Source organism: Chrysochloris asiatica, unplaced genomic scaffold, assembly GCF_000296735.1.
Source record: "Chrysochloris asiatica unplaced genomic scaffold, ChrAsi1.0 scaffold00097, whole genome shotgun sequence".
In the NCBI taxonomy this organism is placed as follows: Eukaryota; Metazoa; Chordata; class Mammalia; order Afrosoricida; family Chrysochloridae; genus Chrysochloris; species Chrysochloris asiatica.
In genome coordinates, this window is record NW_006408615.1 from 5,290,483 (window position 1) to 5,309,780 (window position 19,298).

Genomic DNA, 19,298 nt, shown 5'->3' on the forward strand with positions numbered 1-19,298 from the left:
AACTTAGGCAACCCCATCTGCGCGCACACATTTGCGCCCTCCAAGACGCACCCACGCTCCTGCAGGTACACGCAAGCACACACAGACACTGCATGCGCACAGGAGCGCTCCTTGTTTGAGCGCAGCTTAGAAGAAGCGCTCGCACCGGAGCCCACGCCTCCGGAGGTTTTTCCCCAGGTGCACCCTCCAGAGCCCGCCAGAGCTCCTAGGCTCGCAGGAGATGGGGGTGGGGGCGCGGGCCAAGATATCTTGGGCAAGCCCCTGGGGCGGCTCCCGCTGCGCGCTCCAGTCAGCCTCCCCTTTAAAAAACCCGCCCGCGGAGGAGGCGGATGTAGGGGCGGCCCGTCCAATGGCAGCTGCGCACCTCAGGAGACTTCAAGACGAGATCCAGAGTGAGCGACAGAACCGGCTCGGACTAACAGACGGACGGAGGGCTAAACAACGGTCGAGACGTGCCTGCTGCCCCCGGCCTGGCCTCCGATCCGCACTCCGGCCTCAACGCGATGCGCGGCCCTGGCGGCGGGGCACGGGCGATCACAGCGCCCGGGCCCGCCCGCCGCGGCCCCTAGCGCCCTGCGCCGCGGACCTGCCAGGGGAGGGCCGCGGAGACCCCGGCCGCAGCTGGCCCAGGCCCTGCCCGCGGGGCCTGCCCTGCCCCGCCAGGCGCGCGGGCCCACCATGCTCCTGCTGTCGCCGCGCTGCGCGCTCCTCTCCGTCTATTGCCCACAGATCTTTCTCATCCTCTCCAGCGGTAGCTACCTGTGAGTGCCCTGGGCGCGCGCGGATGGGCGGGTGGGCCGGGTCTCCCGAGCTGGAGCCGGCGGGGCACGGAATGAGGCAGCGAGATCCCTGGGCGGGGCGCTGGGTGCCTGCCGCGCGCGGGAGCCAGGGGACTTTGGGTCGCTTCGCAGGCCTTAGCCGCGGAGGTCTACATGTACGTTTGTTTGAGACAGGGACGAGTCTCGATTCTGGTGTCTGCGGAAAAAGTGGCCTAAGAGTCACCCGACTGCCCGCGTAGACTAGGCTGCAAGGCTGAGCGCGCGGTCGGGAAAGCGCGGCGCGGTGATTCCCTGCGCACCCCAGTCTGAAACACAGCGGGGGACCCTCCCACCTAGCTCACGGGGCTCCAGCTCCAGGACTCCGCTCTGGATAGACTCACACACACAACCCGCTGCCTGCGCTCCCACTGGCACGCACGTGCACGCGGAATCCTATCAGACGGCTCCTGACCTGTCCCCTAGATCGCTGGGACTTCTTATGTCTTCCGGGCGCGCGAACGAACGGCCTGACCCCCGCGGGAGCGACTCCTCACCTGAAGCGAGGGGCGCTCAGTGTGCGCGCGCCTCGCGGGACGCGTATCTACCCGGACGGAGGGAGCGCGCGGAGCGGGTAGAAGCTTGGACGCGCGCGTGCGCCGGGTTTCGCAGCTCCCGCAGGGCCCAGCCTGGCCCAGGGAGCAGAGGGGCGCGTCGATGCAGCGGTGGCTTCGCCTGATTCCTAATGGGACTCATATGTTCTGGCCTTTGGTTTAAAAAGAAGTTTGATTTATGGAACCGCCGTTTGGGGGAATTTAAGCTGGATGCTACTGATTAAACCTCAGAGTCAGCTCTCCCTCCTCTTCCCTCCTTCCCCTCCCCCTCCCCCTCCTTTACACGCGGGCCACGTCCGGGGTCGCCTAACGCGGCCAGAGGGGGCAGCCACCGCCTTCCCGCTCCGCGCACCACCCCCTCCCCGCGCGGCCGCAGTCCTAATAAATAGCCGCGCCCCTACCCCGTTTTAATAGAGACGCAGCCAATTTCTCCTCCAGCTCCTAGGAAATTACTATCCTACCAGTTCTCCTTCTATAAATAGTCGCGCATCTTGAAACAAAAGTTCGCAACCGCAGCCAGATGCTGCGAGGCCCGCGGTTTCCCGGGCCGTGGGACATAATTACAAGGTCCGGGAGCGGCGAGCGCTCCAGGCCCGGCGGGCAGCCCCGACTGCGGAGGCATTGCCTGGGGCGGGTGGGGGGGAGCGGTAGCCCCAGGCTGTGCAAAGGGCGGGGTGGGGCCGCCTGATGGGGGAATCCAGGAAAGTGCCTGGCTCTTTGGTGTCCCTCTCTGGAGTCGGACCCACCAAAACGGGCTGTAGATTCTCAATCTCTGGGACCCGGAAGCCGCCCCCTTCCCGGAACCCCAACACCTCAATCGTAAGCTTTGGCAGACAATCCGTAGCTCTTCTACTTGAGAAATCATTTTGGGAGCAGGCTGAGGTTTCTTGTTGGTGAGGGAGGCATCTAGGATGGGAAACCAGGGGTCCTGGGGGGTGTCTAGTGGGATAAGAGACTGAGAGGTGGTGGGAGAGGGGGGCTCAGGTGGGACTGGACAGGCCCCAGCCCCTCCTTCCTTGACTAGGTGGAGGCCAGGATACTTCTATAGACCCTGAGATTTCCTTTCCATAAAGGAGCCCCCAAGCCCTCGCCTGTGAGCCTGCCATCTGTGCCCCCTCCTGCTGGCACCAGTGTGTACAGCCAGCTGTGTTGGCAGAAAATCGGAGGCAACCGTTTTCCCAAATGCTCCTGAGCCAGGGCTTGAGCGGGCGTGGGTTGTGGGGGGCGGGAATCCGACTCTGCCCCCGCTTGCCCCTGCCTGCCTTCAGCACCCTCCTCTCCCCAGCGCCAGCTCCAGCCTGACCTTCAGTCCCCTGGTTAGAAAGCTCTGGGGACTGCTCTTTCCAGAGCAGGGACCAACTCAAACATGTGATGTTCTGGGTATCTTGTACTCTTGATCCTGGGGGACATGAGCTGATAGGGACCATGTAAAGGACCATGGATGGAGAAAGAAAGTGGGCATGGTGAAACGACCCTCATTCTACGCTTCTGACCCATGTCCAGACTCAGACCTTGCAGCCATGCAAGGATGCTGGGAGAATTGTGAAAAATGAACGCCCAAGGGGGGCCCTGCCTCAGCCCCATTGAAGGGTTTTGAGGTGAGGCCTGTGGTATCCCAGGATGCCAGGACCAGGAAGGGTTTTTTCAGCTTCAGAGAACTTTCCAGAAGGCATCCATCCCATTGCTCAGCCCACAGACGCTTGGTGAATAATTGGTTCCCCTGCTTTCATCTGGACTGACTTTTCTGCTCCCTGTCTTGGCTGTGAATCTCAGACCTGGGCCCAGTTACTGATCGCGTTGGACGGGTGTGCTGGCCCGGAAGGGCCTTGAGCCCTTGACTAGAGCCTGGCTCGTTCTCGGTCAGCCCTGCCCATCCCTCTCACCGGAGCAGGAGCCCAGGGCAGGATCCAGGGGGGAGAGCAGGTGGGGGGCGGGGGCTGTTGGAGACATCAAACAGGGCAGGCTGGACCACTGTCCCGAGCAAGTCCCTTCCGGACTGGGTGTCCCCATCTCTGTCAGTCAGATGTGGGGTTGGCAGTGGCCACCCCCAGGTCTTCCGGTATGAGCCTGTCTTGGTGCCCGCCTATTCTGGAGAGCAGAGTGAGTCATGGGTGACAGGCCGTTTACTCACAGACCACCTGGCTGGAGGAGGTCTAGCCACTAGGGCCATGCTGAGGCTGGGCCTCTTCCCGGCTTGGCTGCTGTGGCTTTGTTGGTGGTATCAACCGCAGTCCCAGAGTCCTGTGGGTATGACCTGGTCAGCCGGGGTGGGGGTGGGGGGTGCAGGGGGGGTTTGCTGAATCAGGCCCAGTCCCACAGATCAGTCTGGGAGGTGGGGGGGAAGGGGGCAGGACTGGCTCAGGCCTGGACAGGCTGACCAGCCCAAGGATCTGTGTCTGCTGTGTGCCTCGCCGTCCCCCCCCCCAGTGATTCGATGGTTCTTCTCCCTCTCAGGACATGGGGTGGAGGGCCCTCCACTGCAGGATCAGGCCAACCCATGCCATCCATGCGGACAAGTGTGTGATGTTCTATGGAGGTTTGTGCTGGGATCCCCCAGGGGACCCCAGCTGCAGAGCCTCCCAAGATTCATCTGCATATGGCAGAGACCCAGTAATATGGGAACATATTACTTTGGACCCTCTGCAGTGGGGGTGGAATGGGGCAGGGGAAAGGCAGGCTATCTTGTGTGTCCCTAGTGTCATCCAATTGTCACCTCTATATCCTGGGCATATCCTATCATTCCATCTATTGTCTCTGTAAATTGGGGAGCTGGGGTCTCTCAAGGTAAACATGCAGGCGATGGTATCACCTTAGTTAGTAGGAGGGGCCTCAGAAGGAGACCAGAGGCTATGTCTGCTCAAGAGGGAGTTTTGAATGGTAGAAGACTTCCTGGAGGAGGTGATACCAGATAGGGTTTTGAAGGATGGATAGGAGTTGCCCAGACTAAAGAGGAATGTGGACAGGGGGTCAGCCTCACAGCATCTCACTGAGGTGGACAGACCAGGCCCTTCCCTGAGGTTACCCAGGACTAGCCCCCAACACTGTGGCCTCCTCACTTGGTTCCATTATTGCCTCTAAGAAGAAATCTCCCTGTAGGCCCATCAGGGAGTGGGATCCCTATCGGAAGGGCATTTAGGGTAAGGTAGGAGTTTACCACAAAGGGAGAATGCCCATCTTTTCCCTCCTTTGCATGATTCCCAGACTCCTTTGGGGAGACCATGGACTGGCTTCTGCTTCTCCATGCCTGCATCCCACCCACAGCTGGGAGCCTCTCGCCAGCTTGGGGAAGCTGGTGGGCTGAGTGGAGAGGCCCAGTGGGTGGCATAGTGGGTGGTGGGGTTGGTGGTAGTCTTGAATGCAGAGACCCACAACCACCATCAGCTCAGGGTCAACTTGGGAGATCCCAATTGGCTCTGTGTGTCCTGTGACCATCCCGGCCTCCCTGGCCTCTCCCTTGGGAGCTGGAGGGGCTTCATGGGGCTCCCCGGAGGCAGCCATTCTTTGTGGCCCTGGGTCTGGATCAGAGAGGGTTCAGCAACCCCCCACCCTCCAGGGGACAGGAGGCCAGGCGTTCTCCCTCGTCAGATGAAACCCTGGCCCGGAGCTCCTGAGCCCGATGAAAGGGTCATTGTGTGGTGCCGGCCGCCCGCTGGCCAAAGACAAAACCGCCGTTTGTCCTCCTTTCCCGGGCGTGCGCGGGGCTGGGGGCCTCCCCTCAATGAAAACTCAGGCTGGCCGGCGGGTGGGGGTGGGCACAGGTGTGTACTGCCCCGCCTTCTCTTCAGTGTCTCCTGTCGTCGGGGAGGGGGCTCCTGTGGAGAGGGTGCCCCCATGGACGCCAGCCCAGGCAGTGAGTTTCCCAGCCCTGGAGGGATCCAAGCTCGGGAAGGGTTCTGTCTTGGGTGAGAAAGCCTGTGCTGTTGGATCCTCGGTGCTGACAGCTGACTCATTCTATTAATGAGGAAGCTGAGCTTCCAGGCTTGGGCCCCGGGGTCCCTGACTCCTCTCCCAGCCTCAGGCTGCAGCAGCGGGGACCACGATTCTGGGCCTCAGAGTGAAGACTCTCAACTTGGGCCGTCCCTCCAGCTGCCGCCGGCAGTGCAGTGAACAGCTTTGGAAAAGCCCAAGTCAGCATCTGCTGGTGGTCTCAGCTGACACCTGCAGTTCTCCATCACTTTCTGGGACCCCTCCCTCCCAGACCAGAGGACTTCCTGGGCTCTGAGGTCTGGCCCTCTACCCAGCCAGAGAGGGGTGGGCCAGGTCCCAGGGTGAGGTAGGCAGAGATTGAGCATGGTGGCTTCTCAGCTCACTTTGTCATCCGTACCAGATGCAGTGTCCACTGCCTGGTGCCGAGGGGTCCAGGGCCCACATGGCTCCAGGTGTTAGCACAAATGAAAACTCCTTTTGAATGAGACTTTCTCTGGAATATCCTACCTGCCCCTGGAGGCCTGCAGAGGATGAGGAACTTGGTACCCCTATCTGGTATTGGACTTAGCTTGTTTTCTGCATAGGCTTTTTCTCATGGGCATTCCATCCTGGTCTGCTTTCGAGCTTCCTCATTGGCTGTCAGAGAGGGGCGTGGATGAAGAGTCGTCACACAGGGCAGTTGGTGGGCACGGTGGAGGTAACTGAGCTTATTCTCTTGCCCCCATCTCACCCCTACATCTTTCTCATCTGCTGCCTGGAACCCACAACAGCAGGAGCTTAGCGGCCCAAGTCTCGCCTTCTATGAGGCAGTAGTGGGTTCGAATCCTAGCCAATGCACTTCATTCACCGTTACCACCCAGCTGTCTATGCTTGTGTGTTTCTGTGATGCTGAACAGGCTTCAGTGGAAATTCCAGACAGACTAGGAAGAGAGGCCTGTATATTTCTGACAAGCAACCAATGAAAACCTAGATCAAAACAGAGGTCTGATCTGAAGCTCATCGCTGGGATGGAGCAGGACTGGGCAGTGTTTCATTCTATCGGGTGTGGGCTTGTCATGAGTCAGGGTCGATTCAAGAGCCGCTCACAGCAGCCATGATATTACATAGGTTAGATGTGTCTGTGACACAGAGTCCTGGGACCCCAGGGGAGGCCTTCTCAGGGTCTCTGGGGACCAGGGGGCAGCTGTCCTGGTGGTGTGGAGAAGCCCAAAGGCCTTTGATCTTGGCCCTTTCCAGCAGAGGGCCCGACCCTGGGGAGAAAAGGCAACTTTAAGCTGGAGGTGACTCATAGCTTCTGTGGGATCAGTACATGCAGGACACAGGGAAAGCCGGGACCTGTCCTAGCTCAGTTGAACTATGGCAATCCAGAGGGCTTCCTGCCCCTTCTCTGGGACTCAGTTTCTCCCACCTGGACCTTGATGCTCTTCCAGGACCCCGCTCCCCCTCAGCCCCCTGATGCCAGTCCTTCTCACTGACTTGAGGTCCCCCTTCACCTCAGCTGTGCTCACTCAGGCAGGGTTCTGGGGCCAGGGAATGAGAGTGGCCTCTTGTGAGTGTATGCATATGTGTGTATGTGCCTGTCTGCAAGTTTATAGGTGTATGCATGTGAATGTGTCTGGATGCCTGTATATATGTGTATGTGTGTGCCTGTGTGTATATAAGCATACCCATGTGTTCATGTGTTTGTGTGCATGTATGTGTATGTGTGTGCACGTGCACATAGGCGCATGTACTCTGATGTACATATATGTGCATGTACTCACATCTGTATCTATGTGTATATGTGTTTGTGTGTTTGTATGTGTAAAGGTGTGTGTGCCTCCATGTGTTCATATGCCTGCAGGTGTACACATGCATTCAGGTATATATGGACATGTGTTCATGTGTTTGCATGTGTTCGTGTGCGCACATATTCATGTGTCTGCATGTGTGTGTATATGTGTGCATGTCTCTGTGTGGATATGTGTGTGTCTGTGCGTCTGTATGGATGTCCATGTGTGTTTGTATATGTGTGTACATGTGTCTGTATGTGTGCATGTCTGCCTGTGTGTGATTGTGTAACTGGGAAGAAAGTTCCTGGGAGCAGGGTCCCAGCTGCAGACTGGCTTCTTGTCCCCACCCTCTGTCATTTATTTACACAAAGCCTTGTGCATCCACAACCAGGGTGGACAACCTAGGGGAGGTGGCCTCTAATCCCCAAGGATGGAGTTGGAGAGAGGGAGCAGGTGGTTAGAGGCCTGGAGATGTGAAGAGGAACTGGCAGGTTTGGGATGGGCAGTAGTGGTGGATTGGGTAGGGGGCCCCTGCAGAGATGCCCTATTTCATCCTGAAGTTAGAATGGAAGATGGGGTAGTGGAGGCAGGGAGCCAGGAGGAAGCTGGTCCTGCTACCAGCCTCAGAAGGAGGGCCAAGTCCGGAGTGGCCGGGGCTGAGGTGAGAAAAGTTTCTGGAGGTGGAATCTATAGACCTGTTTGCCTGGTAGGGTTCAGGTCTGAGAGGAGATCGCCCACAAATATGAACTTGGTGAACTCGGCAAACATTCAACATAGCTGGAGAGGTTTGGCAATTTCATATGGGGTAGGGTGGCTGGGGCTCCCTTGGTTCAGATCTTCCCAGTGACTTCACAGCTGGCAGGACGCACTGGGCATTTCCAAGTACCGCTGATAGCCCTCCTAAGAAGCCACCCAAACCTGCAGATTCCATCTGCCCGACACATCCAGCGGTCCCTTGCCCCACCGGGCCCCAGGGCAGGGCCATCCCTGCGTGCCTGCTGTTGTGGGCTGAAGAAGTGATTCTGTCCCACTGGGTTTCAGAGGTACTGGTATTCTGGTGGTGGCACTGTCTGGGGATGGAGTGTGATGAAGGGGACCCCCGGGTCCCTGAGTAACCATCCAGAGCCCCAGGCCACAAAGCAGACCTGAGGGGACACAGTGGTGCTCTGCTCTGGGCATGTGGGTGGTGGTGGGAGCACTGAATGGGAGTCCTGAGGGGACACAGTTAGCCCATGGTCCTCGGCTCTGGGCGTGATGAGATGGAAGGAGCACTGGACAGGAGTCTGCATCTGGGTCTGGCTCAGCCCTGCCTTTTCCACACACACAGTAGTTTAGGGAGGGGGGCTCCAGGGGAGTGTCTTGGATGTGGTTAGTCACCACTCAGGGAGGGGGCCGGGGGCTGCCAGGTGTGATGAGCAGGGCCGGGCTGCAGCTCTGAGAGTGGTGGGTGGACATTTTGTCCCCATGCACCTCAGTTTCCTTCTAACGAGTGAGGAATGGCAGAGGTTCAAAGCGCCTCCTGCAGGAAAGTTCTTCTCAGTGTCTAAATTCTGCCCCAAGGAGTGGACCTAGGGGATATGAGGGAGGCCAGGGCTACAGTAAAGAGGGCCAACACAAGGGGCATGGGTTTGCACTCCGGTCTGGCCCTGGGCTCCCTCCCTGCCTTCATGGTGGGAGACCTCCTCAGGGCAGGATAAAGAGAGTGGGGCAGGCTTGGAGGAGAGAGTCAACAGAGTGTGGGGAGCCCGGCCCTGTTTTCCTTTGCCAATGGTAACCAGGGACAAGCTGCTGCTCCTTCCAGAGCCTCATCTATGGTATTAGACCCTGCTGTGGGCTGGCAGGAGGGAAAGGGGGAGATTGGCACCCTCTGAGCTTTGGGGGAGGGATTCTGAAGGTGCCGACAGGGGGCTTTCTCCAAATCCTGGTGCTCATTGCAGCCAGGGACCAGGGATGGAGTGAGCCCCCTGTCCCTTGAGGCATCCAAGCACGAAAGGTGACCACAGAGGCTGGGAGGCAGTGGGGAATGCATGATGCTTTAAAAGTCAGGTGGGTACTATTCTACCACAGAAAGAAAGAAAGTGCTGATACCACAGTGTGGATGACGCGGGAAAACATCATCCCCAGTGAAATACGTCTGTCGAGTCTGTATATGAAATAAGCAATTCTCATATATAGAAACCAAAGATCATTAGCGGTGACCAAGTGTGGGAGGAGTCCTGGTGGTGCTGTGGGTAAGGCTGCTAACCATAAAGGTCGGCAGTTTGAATCCACCAGCCGCTCTAAGGAGAAAGACGAGGCAGCCTGTGGCGTTCAAGGTTTACCTCAGACAGCAGTTCTCGTCTGAGTTGGAATGGACTCAGTGGCAGTTGGTTGGGTCTAGTTTACCAAAGTTGGGGTTAAGGAGCTCATGGAAAGTTTTGCTGTTGAGTTGGTTCCGTCTCGTAGTGACTCTGTAGTTTAAACGGAGCGGCTGGTGAGTTTAAACTGCGGACCTTGTGATTCAAACCAAACTTGTGCTTCAGTGCTTTACCCTACAGCGCCACACCAGGACTGCTACGGGACATTGAGCAGTCAACAGTGGTGTGATGATGCAGAAACAGAGGGAATGGCTGGGCAGCAGGAAGAATGCCAGTCATGTCACTGGATTGTATATGTTGAGTTGGCTAATGCCCTGGTGTGTCTATTCACCACACACATTTAGAGAAAGTTGAGTGGGTGTTGGGAGGGTCCAGCCAGCTCCCAGGTGGGCTGAATCCGTAGGGAGGTGCTGTTCAAGGGGCACTGTGTTCTGTGAAGGGAAAACGTTTGGAAATGGATAATGATGGCAGCACAACAGGGGCAGCCAAATTGTGCACGCAGTTTTTCGGTGCACTGAACTGCACACACAGTCATGCACCGTTGTACGCATAATTGTGCACCAAATTGTACATGCATTTGTGCACCAGATTGTGTACCGAACTGTACATGTAATTGTGCACTGAACTGTACACATAGTTGTGTACTGAATTGTGCGCACAATTGTGCACAGAATTGTACAAGTAACTGTGTACCAAATTGTACATGTTAATTGTGCATGTAAAAATGGTTAACATGGCAACCTTTTTGCTATATAGCTTTCAGCGCCAAATACGTGTATATTTAAGAAACGGTGGGCAGTGGAGTAACTATGTGAAGAGGGGGCCCAGAGAGGGTCGGGGGGGCTGTTTGCCCAAAAAGGGTGTCAAGTTTTGAAAGCAACAGGCAGGGCCACTGGTTGGGAGAGGCTGGTGGGACTGGCCCCCTCCCCAGCTGCCCATGCTGAGTCCCAAGTCCTTCTGTTCCCAGAAGGGATCCTCAGGGACAGTGACCTGAGACTTGGACCTGGGGCCAGTCAAGCCCTGCTGTAGTCTGTACAAGGTGCTGTGGTTACTGTGCACAGCCCACGTACTCCATTCAGACCCTATCCAGGTGACCAGGGAGACTGAAGCACTGCCCAGCCACCAGTCACCCAGATTCCCAGCCTGGTCTTGGGCCAACGGGACCTGCCAAGCATCTGCCCACCTGTTGTACTCGCCCTTCCATCCATCTGTCTGCCTGTCCATCTGTCCTGAGGTTTTGGGTTGGCATCCTGGCCAAGCTGACCTCCCACCCAGGCCTGCAGGACACCCCCGCGTTGCATAGATCCGGAGTGTTGGGGCCAAAGCCAAGGCTAAGGGGTGTTTCATCCCTGCAGGTACTAGTTGGCTATCAGTGAGTGGTAGGGTCCCCGTAAGAAGATACGATGAAGGTGGACTTGTACTTAGGGATAAGGCCCACCACAGTGCCCATGGTCACCTGGTGGAGGTCTGGATCTGACAGGGTGGATACTGTCCAACCTTGCCTCCGCCCCCCAACTGCCTCCTCAGAGTCTGGCACAGACGGAACCTTGCCAGGCAGGGGAAGAAGCGGGGAGCACAGAGGAGAGGTCAGGGCAGACTTTCTGGAGAAGAATGCCAGATGTTGGGCCTGAGTCTTGCTTGGGTGTTGTAGGGAAGGGACCCTTGGAGACAGAAGTGCAGGTCCGGTCATTTCTTGGGACCAAAATTCAGCGTTCTGAGGTTTTGGGGTCACTATGACTGGGATTAGTTCTGATCTCATAGATGTTGCAACTCCTGGAGCCCCCTCTGCTATGAACATTGAGGACCGGTGGGAGTACAGACGACCCCCGGCTCCCCTCGCGCACCTCCAGCAGCCTCAGCCCTGCCCTGGACTCACAACCCACTGCCTGCTTTCTCTCCAGGGTGGGGTCCCAAGGTGCCAGGCAGGAATGCCAGCTATGTGGAGAAGGCGGGAGGGTGGCTGCCCGCCGGGAGCTCCAGGGAGTCAGTGGACACTCTGCTCTCTTCCCCGGGAACATGCAGGCAGCTGGGTGCAGAGCATCGAGCTGGAAAGATCAAAGCAAAAGGACCCATGGTGTAGGGCTAGCCCTCGCATGGCCTGTGGAGATCCCACTCTTGGGGAAACTGAGGTTCAGAGTGGCCAGGAGGTGTCATTGACCAGTTAGAACTGGAACACAGCTTGTCTGTCTCCCCTCACTCTGTAGATAGGAGTCTGCGGCCAGAGCCAGGAGAGAAGGGGAGGCGGGCAGCCTCATTTTCAGACTGTGCCCTGGGTGTCCATCTCTCCAACCCCTTCCTGCCTCCAGGCCTCGGCTTTCTTTGGACCTCCTCCTGGACACACACCTCCCTTCTGCTCACACAGCTCCCTCTGTGTCTCCCAGTTGGAGCTGGGGGGCAGGTCATGCAGCCTCAGTCTCCTCATCTGTAAAGTGGGACTGGGCAGGACTCCTCAGAAGAGCAATCTGGAGTGAAGTGAGGCAGGGTGGGAGGGCCAGCACTCGGGAGGGTGGAGTTTGGGGCTGTATAGGGGCAGGTGAGGGGTGGACCAGATAGCCGAGGTGGGCTGTGATGGACTTGTCTCTGCTCACACCTGTTCCCATAGGGTCCCACCTGAGCCTTGGTTCTTCTCATCCAGGTGAGCAGAGGGAGGGGCCCTTTTCCCAAAGGTGGGCTGACTGTGCCTTATGTATATGAGGAAACAAGCCTTGGGGTGGCTTGCAGAGGTCTGGGGACAGGCAGATAGGAGATGGAGGGTTGGGAGAACTGGAGTGGGGCGGTGGACTGATGACCTGAGCCCTCTACCTGCCATCCGAGCTTTCTACAGACTGTGTCAAGCTCTCAGCCTTTAAATCCCATTCCATCTCCTATTTGACCAATAGGCACCTGCTGGGTGCCAAGCTCTGACACAAGGCATGTCCTCTTGGGCCATCTCTGAGTCCAGAACAGTGGCCACTGGGGTCAGCTGTGTGATGGGGCAGCGGGAGCTTTGAGTAATCTGCAATCGCAGTGACTTGGGGCTGGGCGCATCTGCTGAGTAGTCCCAGCCTTGGAAGACTTTCTTCCCATTTGAGGGGCAGGAAGACTGAGGCCACCATTAGCTGCTGCTCCAAATTGTGCCCCACAGGACCTTGCTCAGTCCGGTACCAGAGGAGAGCTTCCTTGGACCCATCTGTGGCTGGAAGGTACTGAGCGCAACCCATGCTCACCTCCAGGATACGCTGGCAGCCTTGGTGCTGGGGTGGGGGTGGGGGTGCGTGGGGGCTAGGAGCTGCCCTCTAGGCTATTTGCAGAGTTACTTCCTGGACGAGTGGACCCAGGCCCGCCTCCCTGGCCGATCACAGATAATTAGAACATTCTTCAAATATTTTGCCGGAGGAGGACCGAGAAGGAAGGACTATAGAGCACCCTAGGCAAGAGCGTGGGCAGCCGAGCGACCTGGAAGGAGGCCAGGGGTCTGTCCTAGGCTGAGTCAGCCTGTCCCCATCTCTTGGGGGTGCTGGGGTGTCTCTGGAGCTGGTATGGGGGCATGCCTATGCCTCGGATACTCGCATCCAAGGCTTGTGCAAAGTTGGAGTTCCCAGCCCGGAGTGTGCACAGCTAGTGAAGGTAGACAGACCCTGCCTCAAACGCCTTTAAGAAAAACCCAAAGGGTCCGGTACAAGATTTGTGATGATACTTGGGGGACTGGAAAGTAGGGGGCGTGGGGAACCAGGCACAGCTGGGCCAGAGACCACAGATATGTATAGCACGATGTAGGCAGAGAGGCGCTGTAAGGATTTGAAGCTCAGTGCTCTGCCAGGCATGGACGGGCAGCCCAGCCGGGAACTCCATGAGTGTGGCCCGGCTTCCAGAGGCTGGTGCTGCTTGGTTGGGGTGGGCAGCCCACTGGAAGTCCTTTCTCATCACGCTGAGCTTCCCCAGGCCAGGCATGCTGCCTAGGGGCTGGGCGGGAGTAGGTTTGGGTCTCCCCATTGTTCCCCATACCAGCTCCTGGTTCCAGGGGGAGGGGTTATGGATACTAAGGCCCAGGGGAGTTCCAGACTCTACCATCTTCCCACATGGAACACTGCCATTCCTTTACTGCTTCAGCCCAGGATCCTAGGGGTAGAGGTGGGCTACCTTTGGTGCTCAGGAGCATAGGGGAGGGAAGAGTGGGTCAACTGGGCAGGTGGCACTGCCATTGTGAGACTTTTGTACGTGGGTGTGGTTTGTGGTGGGCCACTGGAGAATTTGTGGTTTGGAGAGTCTGGTTGCCGAGAGGAGGTGCCTAGCTTTGATGACCCTGGGGACACGTAGCCACCCTGTGGTCATGGTTTAAGGTCTGTGAACAGAACCAGGAAGCTCTGGGATCTTCTGGGTTTGCAAGGTGATTCCGTCACTGCCGTGTGGGAGTGCTGATGACACCATTCCCTTCTGCGTTTTAGACAGAAAGTCTCAGGCTTGTCCTCCTCTGGGGTACAGTGCTTGTCCTCCTCTGGTACAGAGGTACTCTGAGGTGGGTTCAGCCCCATTGTCCCTTTCACCCCAGCACACAACACTTGAATCCCAGGCATAGATATGGCCAACTGGTATAATTTCAACTTTATGTCAATTGTGGGTAAAGGTGTTTTTATTGACTTGTGTGAGAAGGGATACCAGGATGACCCCTGCCCACACACCCACAGGAGGATGTCTTCAACCGCCTTCTCTGTTCTCTCCCCATACAGATCATGTCTGACTTGTTTCTCTGCATGGAGTTCATCCTTCTATCAGTTCATCCACCTCTCCATCTATCTAGTCATTCACCCAGCTGCCCAACAACCTAGTCATTTACCCAGCCACTTATCCATCTAGTCATCCAACTTTCTATCCATCCACCCATTGATCTAGTCATTCTTCCATTGATCCATCCAACCATTCAGTCATCCATCCATTTATCCATGTAGTCATCCATCATCCATCCGTCAATCTAGTCATTCATTCATTCATTCATTTATTCATCCATCCAATCATTCAGTCATCCATCCATCAACCTAGTCATTCATTCATTCATCCATCCATTCAACCATTCAGTCATCCATCCCTTTATCCATGTAGTTATCATCTATTCATCCATCCATCATCCATCCATCAATCTAGTCATTCATCCCATTCATCCAACCATTCAGTCATCCATCCATCCAGTCATTCATCTGTCCATCTGGCCATTCAGTCATCTCTCCATTTATCCATGTATCATCCATCCATCCATTTAGTCATCCATCATCCACTTGTCCATTTATCATCCATCTAGCTATCCATGTGTCAGCCATCGATCCACCCATCCATCCAGTCATCTGTCTAGTCATCCATCCATTTATCCAGAACCACCCATCCATCACTCCACTCATCCCTTTGGCAGGACATTGGCCTCCTTGGAGAGCTTGCTGGGTGGGGTCAACACTAACCCAGGCCCAGAATAGACAGGAGAAGCCCACTGGAGCTATTGATTGACAATGCTGACATTGGATTTCTTTTATTTATATAATTCTTTTAAGAACACTCAGGGATTTTATTCTTGTCTTATTTGGCCAACCTTTTTTTCTGTAAGGATTTGCATATTAATATTTTACTTTTAAAAAATGTGTTTTGTTTCTGTTATTGTTGGGCAGAGCAGACACCAGCTCAACGATCTCAGCATGGACAATTCAGCAACACTGAGAACGTTCTTGGAGTTGGGTCACCATCCTCATCCTCTTTGCTAAGTGCCCCTCCTCACCAACTCTCTATCACCTATGTTCTTTTCTCTGGTTCAAGTTGCTGTTGTCATTTGATCCATATGAACCCCAAACTCCCTGCTACTGTTGCATCAACTCCAAGTCATAGCGACCCTGCCCCACAACTCTTTCAAAGCTGTCGTCTTGGTGGAAGCAGACAGCCACTTCTTTCTCCTGAGGAGTGGCTGTTGGATCCAGAACACTGACCTTTCTTTAGTGACCTAACCCGTTAACCACTGCCTAGGCAGGACTCAATTCGCTCTAGTATTGTTGGGATTAAGTGTCATTAAGTCGGTCCCGGCTCATAGTGACCCTGTATAGAGTTTCCAAGCAATGGCTGATGGGTTTGAAACGCCAACCTTGAGGTTAGCAGTCCAGTGCATATCCTACAGGATTGTTGTTGTTGAATGCTGTCGAGTTGGTTCTGACTCATAGCGACCCTGTGTAGGGTTTCCAAGGAGCAGCTGGTGGGTTTGAACTGCCGGCCTTGTGGTTCACAGTCTAGTGCTGATCCAACAGCACCACAGTGATAGATAGATAGATAGTGTTGTTGTTGTGATGTGCCGTGGAGTTGGTTCCGACTCATAGCAACCCTGTACAGGGTTTCCGAGGCTGTAAATCTTTACGGGAACAGAAAGCCTCATCTTTCTCCCGCGGAAGAGCTAGTAGTTTCGATCTGCTGACCTTGAGGTTAGCAGCCCTACTCGTAACCACTACGCTACCAGAGCGCCTAGATAGATAGCTATTAAAAGAACACAATATCAATGCCAACATTCTCCCAGCTTCCTTTTTTGTTAAGATGCTGTGTCCATGGAGCTAGGTGTCGAGTTTCCCAGCGTAGAGTTTGATGGGTTTTAACACGAGTCTGGCTGCAATAATGAGCTCAAAGACAGGGAGGAATGTGAGGCTGGTGTTTTGTTCTGTCTACAGAGGGTTGATATGAGTCGGAACCGACACCACAGCACCTCACAACATGCACCCCTATAACCACCATTCAGCTTAAGGTGGTTATGGGGGTCATTCTGACCCTGACGGGCTTATTCCCTGTTTCTCCTGGTCAGCACCTCCTGCCCAAGTGAGTCACTGTGTTGGCCTCAGTCTTGAAAATGAGTTGTGCTGGTCCCAGAGCGGAACCACGTGTTTTCTTGTCTGACTTCATTCATTCAGACCCATCCAACTTGGTGCTTTGAGGTAGCTTGTTCCTTTTCCTTGCTGTGTTCGATTTCATTGGGCCCCCACTATTTACTCACTTGTTCGATTGATGGACACCTGGACTGTTGCTCCAGTTTGTAGCCATCACGAGAAGCAGTGTTGTATACGTGTGGGTGTACGGGATCTACTACACAAGACCTCTTAAAGTGTTGAAGAGCAAAAATGTCAGTTTGAAGACTAAGGTGCGCCTGATCCAAGCCATGGTATTTTCAATAACCTCACATGCATGTGAAGGAGCTCTGGTAACATAGTGGTTACAAGTTAGACTGCTAACCTCAAGGTCAGCAGTTCAAAACTACTAGCTGTTCTGTGGGAGAAAGATGAGGCTCTCTGCTTCTGTAAAGATTTACAGCCTCAGAAACCCTGTACAGGGTCACTATGAGTCAGAACTGACTCCACAGCACATAACCACCACCACCACCACCATATGCATGTGAAAGTTGGACAGTGAATAAGGAAAGCTGTAGAAGAACTGATGGATTTGAGATATGGTCTTGTAGAAGAATATTAAAGATACCACGGACTGAAAAACAAATAATTATTTGTTGAAAGTACAACCAGAATGCTCTTTAGAAGCCAAGATGGCTAGACTTTGTCTCTCATACTTTGGACATGTTACCAGGAGGGATCAGTCACGGGAGAAGGACATCATGCTTGGTAAAATGGAGGGTCAGAGAAAAGGAGGAAGACCCCCCAACGAGATGGTTTGGCACAGTGGCAGCATCGATGGACTCAGGAAGAGCAGTGATCGTGAGGTTGATACAGGACCTGGCAGGGTTTCACTGTGTTGCGCTATGAGTCAGTACTGACTCGAATGTACTTAACAACAACAACAACACATGTGGGGATGTCCTTTGGTGGCCAGAAGCACTCTTTTTTTTTTTGGATGTATGGACACGGGGGTAAAATTACTGATTTGGATTTGTGGATGAAATCATGGGTGGTAGACAGGTGGGTTATGGAATTGCCCATAATGAGCAAGTGACTCCAGCCCATGGAACAGTTGTGGGCTGTACTCAGGGGCTCAGAGATTCCCTGGGTCAAATGAGGGTCAGTAGTGAGTTTGCCGAGGAGCCCTGAAAGGGAAATGGCCAAGCACGCAGCTGCTAACCAAAAGGTCAGAGGTTCAAACCCACCAGCAACTCTCCAGGAGAAAGACTTGGTGATTAAGTCCTATAAAGGTGGCAGTCTAGGAAACCCTTTGGGGCAGTAATCCTCTCTCATGTAGTGTGACTATGAGTCAGAATCAACTTGAAGGCACCCAACCACAGAAACAACAGGTCTTCCATCCTCAGGCCTCAAGGGTTAATAATGTTGCACATCACTCACCACAGCCAGTCCTAGAATTCTGGTGCCCTCCTTTCTGTGCTCTTTCTAACAGCTGGCAAATAGTAGGGTCATTATCACCTCCATTTAACAGATGAGGAAACAGAGGTTAAGAAACTTGCCTAAGGTCTTGCCAACATCTTCCGACAACGGAAGTTGTCCCTTAGCCTGGCATGAAGGGGTGATGACTGAAGGGTCTGAGTAAGAAAAGGACCTAAATTGTGGTGACCTGAGGAAGTGGATATAGTCTCAGACTCCAGGCAAGTTGGGTGGCCCTGGGCAGGCCCCCTGTCCTCTCTGAACTCTAGCATCTGCACCTGTGAAATGGGTACAGCAAAGCTTTCGAGGTGAGGGTGAGGAGGGTCCCAGAATGGGGGCAGTGGTATTGTTGTTGGTTAGAATCTCATCGGCTAAAGGAGACAATTTTGGAATGATGTCTGAATTATCCATCCAACCTGTGCCCTGGGGATGTCATTGTCACAAAGACAGTGACAGGGGGCTCTAGAACCCCAACTCCCCGCCAGCCCCCACCACCCAGATTTCCATAGAACAGAGCCAAAGTGGGCTGTTTCTTGTCCCCTTGTACCTGGATTTGTTCCTGGGGTATAGAAGTCTTGTGTAAAACAGGATTCCATTTTTTAGCAAATTGTGGGAAATATATATATATAATGTACATTACACCCATTTAAAATGGTATTTAGTGCATTCATGATTTGTACACCCTCCACTAGTATCTAGTTCCAGAACTTTCTCATCACTGCAAGGAATCCTGATACCTCTTAGCAACCAGTCTCCCTCACCCCATCCTCCAAGCCCATGACAATCAGGAAGGTATTTCTGTCTCTCTTGGTTCATCTGTTCTGGACATTTTATATAAGCAGAATCATCCACTATGTGGTATTTTTGGACTTTTTTTCCCCCCCCTCTCTTTCTCAGTGTCATATTTTCAAGGTTCATCCCCAGTGTGGCATGTAGCAATACTTTATTCCTTTATTTGGCTGAGTAATAGTCCATTGTATGGTCAGACTAAACTTTTGTTTATTCATCCGTCTGTTGATGGACACTTGGATTGGTTCCATCGTTTGGGCTATTGTGAATAATACTGCAGTGAGCATTTGTGTACAAGGTTTTGGGTTGAACACTTGTTTTCGATTCTTTTGAGTGGGATTGTTGAGTCATATCAGGGGGCTTCAAAATGTTCCTGTAAAATGAAATTAAGAGCGAATGGAATTTTCCAGAAACATGATTGAAACCCTCTTGTATGTTAATTCTATGTTTAATTTTTTTTTTTTTTTTTTGCGGGGGGACCAGCAGAATGTCCCATAGCAGCCCCACTATGTACATTGTCACTAGTAATGGACAAGGGTTCCAATGTCTCCACACTCTGGCCAACACTTGTTTTTTTTTCACCTTTTTTGTTTGGGGATGATGGCCACCCTATGGGTGTGAAGTGGCATGTCCTGTGGGTGTGAAGTGGCATGTCCTATGGGTGTGAAGTGGCATGTCCTGCGGGTGTGAAGTGGCATGTCCTATGGGTGTGAAGTGGCATGTCCTGTGGGTGTGAAGTGGCATGTCCTATGGGTGTGAAGTGGCATGTCCT

General features: G+C 54.2%; 1 protein-coding gene across 1 annotated transcript in view; it reads left to right on the plus strand.

Moving 5' to 3' along the window:
* The first annotated feature begins 565 nt into the window (after positions 1-565).
* WNT7B (wingless-type MMTV integration site family, member 7B) overlaps positions 566-19,298 on the plus strand; it is a 52,072-nt gene continuing 33,339 nt past the window's right edge. Inside the window, exon 1 of the mRNA XM_006866832.1 lies at positions 566-761. Coding sequence (XP_006866894.1) covers positions 679-761 — 83 coding nt within the window. The 5' untranslated portion in view covers positions 566-678. The remainder of the gene's footprint in view (positions 762-19,298) is intronic.